The sequence below is a fragment of the Trypanosoma theileri genome (genome assembly GCF_002087225.1).
Source record: "Trypanosoma theileri isolate Edinburgh chromosome Unknown TM35_Tth_17_V1, whole genome shotgun sequence".
Taxonomy (NCBI): Eukaryota; Euglenozoa; class Kinetoplastea; order Trypanosomatida; family Trypanosomatidae; genus Trypanosoma; species Trypanosoma theileri.
The window spans coordinates 113,997-120,891 of NW_021639859.1; the positions used below are offsets into that span (position 1 = coordinate 113,997).

General features: G+C 40.8%; 3 protein-coding genes across 3 annotated transcripts; all 3 read left to right on the forward strand.

Moving 5' to 3' along the window:
* Positions 1-503: 503 nt before the first annotated feature.
* TM35_000171540 (uncharacterized protein) lies at positions 504-1,745 on the forward strand (the record flags this gene model as incomplete). Its single annotated transcript, XM_029026233.1, has 1 exon — positions 504-1,745. The coding sequence occupies one exon, from the start codon at positions 504-506 to the stop codon at positions 1,743-1,745; it is 1,242 nt and encodes a 413-aa protein (XP_028882348.1).
* Positions 1,746-2,062: 317 nt separating this feature from the next.
* TM35_000171550 (uncharacterized protein) lies at positions 2,063-3,973 on the forward strand (the record flags this gene model as incomplete). Its single annotated transcript, XM_029026234.1, has 1 exon — positions 2,063-3,973. One exon carries the CDS (start codon positions 2,063-2,065, stop codon positions 3,971-3,973), a length of 1,911 nt encoding a protein of 636 aa, XP_028882349.1.
* Positions 3,974-5,087: 1,114 nt separating this feature from the next.
* On the forward strand, positions 5,088-6,893 carry TM35_000171560 (uncharacterized protein; the record flags this gene model as incomplete). Its single annotated transcript, XM_029026235.1, has 1 exon — positions 5,088-6,893. A coding segment is annotated over one exon (1,806 nt), but the record flags the coding sequence as incomplete, so codon positions are not given.
* Positions 6,894-6,895: the final 2 nt, after the last annotated feature.

The window sequence follows — 6,895 nt, forward strand, 5'->3', positions numbered from 1 at the left end:
TCTATATATATATATATATATACTTCGTTCGATGTGTAGCGAGGGTTTCACGCGTTTGAATGTAAATAGAAGAAAAAAGAAAAGAAATATGAAAAGAGGAAGAAAAAGAACTATCATTAGAAGGAGAATTTAAGAAGTTTTCATTATTGTTGCTATTACATTAGTGTCCTCCATTTCCGAAATTCTTCCATATTTTCTTCATTTCATTTTTCTGACATTCTTTGTTGTGACAACAACTCTGACAGATATTATCATTATCATTATTATTATTATTATTTTTTCTTTGGATTTTATCCATCAATCTCTATCTCTCTTTTTTTTTCTGAATGCGTGTTATTATTATTTTCGTGTTCCTTGTTTTTTCTTTTCTTTTCTTGTAGTTTCTGTATTGAAGAGAACAAGCTGAATTGTACAAGTAAGCTTTCTTCTTGTTACTACTACTACTACTACTACTACTACTACTACTACTTTATTGGTGTACTAACATTACTCTCACACATCACATGTCTCATTCTATTCATGGAATAACAGTCCCACCAAACACGACTCGTACACCCACAGCCTTCACTGCTCAACTGCAGGAACGCACAGAAGACCATAAACTCTCCAGGACTGCTGGTTTAACAGAAAACAAATACCGTAATAGGACTAGTATTAATAAGAATGATAATAATAATAATAACAACAGTATTAATACGACAGTGTATTGTTGCGGGGCAGTCAAGGGGGTAGATGAGCAAAATGGCCACAAGAAAGATGTATTGTCATTAGAGGCGGAAGTCCATCGTCTAAAGGCAGAGAATGAAAAACTGCGGGTGGTGGAGGAACAGTTCTGGGCACTACTGCGGGAGAATGAATCCTTAAAAACTGCACATGCAGCTGAAGAGAAGAGAACACCAACAACAACAACAACAACAATAATTAGTAATAGTAATAGTAATAGTAGAAGAAGAAGAGGAATAATAAAAGAAAAAATGGAAGAGGGAGAAGTTAACGATAGAGAGGAGGAGGATGCCTGGCGAAGATCCTCCTGTGTTCGTGCACTGCGTGAGTGCATGGATCTTCTTCTCTCGCGCGAGTTGAGGGATGAAGTGCCGGGCAGTTGTGATGATGTGCGGCAGCAGCAACTCCAGCGGGGGGATTCCGTCGCCACGTATTTACTTTGGCTCCGGGCCAAACAGCGGAGAGAGCAGCCGCACACACACACTATCGATATTAACAGGAATACATCTAAACACACCAATGGAGATGACGAGGAGATTCTTCCATCATTAACAACACTACCACAGAAGCAAGAAAGAGAAAAAGAAGAGAAAGAAGGAATGGAATATAAACTTGCAATCATGGAAAATGAGTTGCGTGAGACACGTGAAATGCTTGAATTAACAAATGCGAGTCGTGTGGCTGCACTGGAAGACACAGCTCGAATGAGTGCACAGGTAAGCACATTGAAAGCACATCTGCAGCAGCTCTTAAATACAAACATGCCCAATCCTCGTAATGTTGAGATGCTGCGGAGCGAAAATGATGAACTCCTCCGCACTGTAGAGAAGCAATCTCGAGATATTATGCTTCGCGATCAGCTCCTTGCGGATATGCGAGTTACACTGCAGCAAATGCGGGATGCCAGGTCTGCAGCGGAGGTATCACTCGCTGAAGAAGTTAAACGGGCAAGAGAGGGACTTCTTCTTCGTCGTGGCACTACATCCTTTGGCTCTGTTGCTGGTACAAGTGCTCCATGCTAGTTATTTATTTATTTTATTTTTTATTTTTTTGGGGTTATATATATATATATATATATACATATATGTATATATATATTTCTTGTATTATATAGACTTTTTTTTTCGTTTTTATTTTTTTTGTACATTATTGCCTTTATTATTATTATTATTATTATTATTATTATTATTATTATTATTGCTCTCTGAAAGTTTTATTTTTATATATTATACTATATATGTATATTTTATACTGTGTCTTTTTTCTATTTTCTATTTCTTTATCAATGCTTACTTTTTTTCCTATTCTTCTCCTTTATTTTGTATGTATGTGTGTAGTAATGTCAACTGTGCCGCTGAGCCGCCATGTTGTCTCGCGGTGTGTTGTGCCCCATCATCGTGGCGGTACTTTACTGCGGAGTTTACATTCCACTGCCTTGTGTGGAACTGTAATGAGTACTAATACCGCAGTTTCTACATCCTCCGTTCGTATGAGTATGATGAGTAGATGTATGTATCAGGGAAGACGCTTCTTGGTGGTTCCGCACACAGCAGCACATCCTCAGTCTTTGGAGAATAGTGACAACACCCATCACACTCAACGTGTTGGGAGGAATAATAACGGTAGTATTGGTAGTAGTGTTAGTAAGAATATTATTAATAATACTACTACTACTACTACTAATACTACTACTAATAATAATATTAGTAATATTAGTACTAGTAATAATAGTAAGAAGAACATCGACAGTAACGACAACAGTGAAAGTAATAAGAATAGCAGTAGCAGCAGCATCAAGAACAATACTGACATTTCAAAGAAACTGTCCACTATGGGATTTTCACAGTGTAAAAGAAAATTTACGTGGAAAGACTCGGAAACGAAACCTGGTGTTGTACGTCTTGTCTCTTCTCAAGAGATGAGTTTTTTACTTCGTCTTCGTTTCTTTGGAATGCCACAGGGATATCCGAATACTTGTGCAGTGGGATTTCGTCGTTACTTTCTTCTTTCAATGTGTAGTAGTTCCATGTCAAGTTTTTCCTCCTCTATTGGTTATCAGTCAATTTTGAACGGTTTCTTTCTTGGGTCATCACCGCAGCTATGGATGATGAAGGATCTTTTACCAGCGCTTGCTGCTGCATATATGGCCAATCGTATTATATCATATGAGAATCGACCCAAATTTTGGTTTCTTATGAGTGTAGTAATGCACAATCTTTCTGTACTTGCTGAGATGGTTATTCCATCTTTAGTTCCACATCATCTTCTTATTACTGCAGTCGTTACATCATGTATGCGACAATCAGCATCTCTTATGTTTTTAGTTACTCGTGCCTGTGCGTTACAACACTTCGCTGTAAGTAATAATTTAGCAGAACTTACAAAGAAGTTTAATTCTTTCGGAATGGTGATTTATACCATATTTACTGCCCTTGGTATTGCATACACCTCCGTTGTGACGTCTCTATCTGCACAACTTCTCACAGTTTTATTCTGTTGCGGTTTAAATTTAGTAATTTCATACATGTCTATGAGTAATATTGCATTTCGGGTTCTCAACATCACTACTCTCTCTGTAGTATTGCGTGAGTATGTGGGAAAATGCGGAAAACACAGCCGGCGAATTCCCACACCAGAGGAGGTCAGTCGTCTTATTGGTGTTTCCATGGTTGATAGAGGTGCGGTAACCACCTGTAATGATCGTACATGTCTATTGTATGTTAGTCCACCGGTGTGTAAACTCCGTATTCGTGCCGATCGGCTTAACGAGGATGTGGTGTATGTGTGTAAATCAGAAATGTTTTTATTAGCGCTTTGGGAGCCGCTCGGGCCGCTCTCACTGCGGGAGAGTTGGTTGCGTTGGGAGGCTCCGCACATGTGGCGGCGGCTCTTCGCACGGTCCTCAGCAGCGAGAAGAGAAGCACGCATTCGTGAGAAGTTTCGTAAACGGCTGGTGTTGCTGGTCCATCAAGACTGTGATCAGCTGCATCTGCTGACAGCGTACCTTCTCGCCTACACAGCACTATTGTATCATTCAAATACAGTGTCGGAGCTTTGTAGTTTTCTCCGCAGTTGTCATAATGAACAGGCGTTGTGGTTACATTACGCGAGAGAGTTGAGAGACTCGCTTCATCACGTGGGTTGGGATGTGGAGCAACTCTCATTAGATCCGCCAGACTTTCGCCTGTCAAACCTTCACTTTGCAAGGGGTTTGCCGTTTGCAGCAGCAAAGGATCAAGGTTTAAAGTGAGTGTTTGATGTGAAATAAATAAGTGAAAAAAGGTATTTATTCGACATTTCAATCTATCGGCAATCAAAGGCACCAGAAGCCTTTTTTTTTGGCTGAGAATTTGTGCCATTCTCTTTTTTTTTTGTTTTTGTAAGTATTTCTCTCTCTGTTACTCTCTAGTTTTTATATATTTATCTCAATGATTCGATGGTTGTGGTTGGTGCTTTCCTTTTCACTTTGCATGCCTTTATTAAAGAGTTTTATTTAGATCTGTGAATAAGAATAAACTCAATGGTAAGCATCACGTTAACCGTTTTTTTTTTTTCTGTGCTTTTTTTTTCTTTTATTATATGTCTCCGTATATTGTGCTGCTGTATTGTCTTTTTTTTTTTGTTTGTACAACTCAACTATCTTGGGTTAGCAACAAAAAAAAAAAAGGAAAGTAGTGTCAGGAGTTAGGACTGTATGAAATCTTTTTCAGTCTCCATATATTAATTCACAGGTAGAGGAAGCTGAAAGGAAAGCTTTTGCATATATAAGGTTACAACATACACATCTACAGGGTCAAATATGTCAATATGATTTTTCCAATATAATTATATACTTTTATGTATGTGTATCTATATTTAGTATAAGTCGTGTATCACTTTCCTTTGTTTTTATCCCTATCATTCTAATGTGCGTTCCTCATTTACAGTGGATGTTGCATTTCACTGTTCGTTTTTTTTTTTTCTTTTCCCATACCTTCTTTATGTTCTCAGATCTACATGTTTGGTTATTTTTTTTTACCACTGAACGCATGTTATAATAATCTCACTGCTCTTATTATTGTTATTATTATGATTATTATTATTATTATTATTTCTTTTCCTTTCATGTGTGTACGTTTTTTTTTTTGTTTTTTGTTTTTCTTATTCAGTTCATTTTATCTTTATTTCCTTGCAATCCAATTCCCTATGTGTTTTTTTTTTTTTTTTTCAATGGCTTTCTTGTATTTTCTATTTAGGAGTAAGGGCTTAAAGTGAAGAAAAAAAAAAAAGGACAAGAATAACAATAAAGAGTAAGGAGGATACCAGGTTTGCTGTAACATCTTTTTTTTCTTGTTTTTGTGCTCATTAAAAAAAAAAAAAAAGGCATGGCGTTGGTTTCGAGGAGTTTTGCAGAATACTACCGCGAACTCGTCGCGCGGGTGCCAACGACAGATGAATTACTGAAGCGTATCTGCCGAGAGGAGACGGGCGAGCGCAAGCGGATCGAGGAAGAATTGGATGCTGCCGTTTTGGATCTTTTACACGTTGTGGCTGTTATGATCACCGAACGAAAAGAGAAGGAACGCACCGTCGGGCGGCTCGCCTCGTATGATAAACACACACTTATGGTGATGGATCAGGAGACCGCAGTGTGGTTGCCTCCAATACCCCCACGCAGTGTGGTGCCGCTGAAGCGTCGCTTGTATCCAGGCTTTCCAAAGACAAAGTATAATGAGTTGGTGCAGGAGGAGCAGGAACTTCGAAACTGGTTGATTGGTGTGGAGGCACGTCTTCGTGAGCCAATTGAGAAGGCATGTTCATATTCGTGGTTTTTGATCGTTTGTTTGCAGCAATGTGCGGAACGTGAAGCTGGCGGTCGTTCACGTCTGGAACGGGAAGAGGAGGAGGAGCGTCTTCTTATTCGCCGTAATGTATTTCGTTTGGCACCATCTGATTACTTTCGCCATCTCTGGATGGAACGCTATGGGGTGAAATCAGCCCATGGGAGAGAGAAGACACTGGAGGAGCTGTGGCAGGAATCGCGTGAAATCATTGAGCAAGATGAACAAGAAGACTGGCGTTGTATGCTGCGATGGCTCTTTGACATGTATGGTGTCCGCCTCTTCTCTGTGGCCCGCAGAGAAGTTTCCAGACGATGTGAGATTGAGGAAGAAGAGAATGCGGAGCTTCTCAAACTCCTTCTCGCAGTCTCACGCTCTACATTTGGTGCTCACTTGAAGCATGTTGGTGCTGTGGCGTGGCACTTGGGCAGCAATATTCCCATGCTGCGTGATATCACTCAACAGGCAGCAGGATTTCAGTCGTGGGAAGCTAATGCAACGGCGTGGAAAAATGTTGTCTGTCTACACGATGATTCTGAGATGCAGTCATGTGATGAGGATGAGGATGCCCAAGTAGAGAAGAAGGAAGATCATAAAAAAAACGACGAATCGCAAACTGCTGCCCAAGAATTGGAATCAGCGCAGTCGAAAAAGGAGGAACAAGTTCTCCACGCCTCGACGGGAAAGTCATCGGTTAGTGATGATGCACCCACAACCACAAACGCTAATACCATGAACGGTACGACCCAGTGTACGGAATGGGAAAATGGTACTGCCTCTCCAGACATTGAGAGAGTTCAGAATCCCATAGTGGAGGAAGCTCCAGATAATGAAAAGGTGCAGGAGAAAACCTCACCTATTCACGCTTCCTCTGAAGATGTATCGAACGCTGGTACAGCTGTCACTCCAGCAAGTATACCTGAGACTACAAACATGCAAGATTCTGCTCAGAACCAACATCCTCAAGAGTCTGAAAAGGAAGAACAGAAGTCTGAGCCTCCACAGGAGTCTGCGCCTGCTGAACAGCAAGAGGAGTATACACAGGAATTGGATAAGGAGGAGCAGAAGTCTGAGCCTCCACAGGGGTCTGAAAAGGAGGAGCAGAAGTCTGAGCCTCCACAGGAGTCTGCGCCTGCTGAACAGCAAGAGGAGTATCCACAGGAGTCTGAAAAGGAGGAGCAGAAGTCTGAGCCTCCACAGGGGTCTGAAAAGGAGGAGCAGAAGTCTGAACATCCACAGGAGTCTGCGCCTGCTGAGCAGCAAGAGGAATATCCACAGGAGTCTGAAAAGGAGGAGCAGAAGTCTGAGCCTCCACAGGGGTCTGAAAAGGAAGAACAGAAGTCTGAACCTCC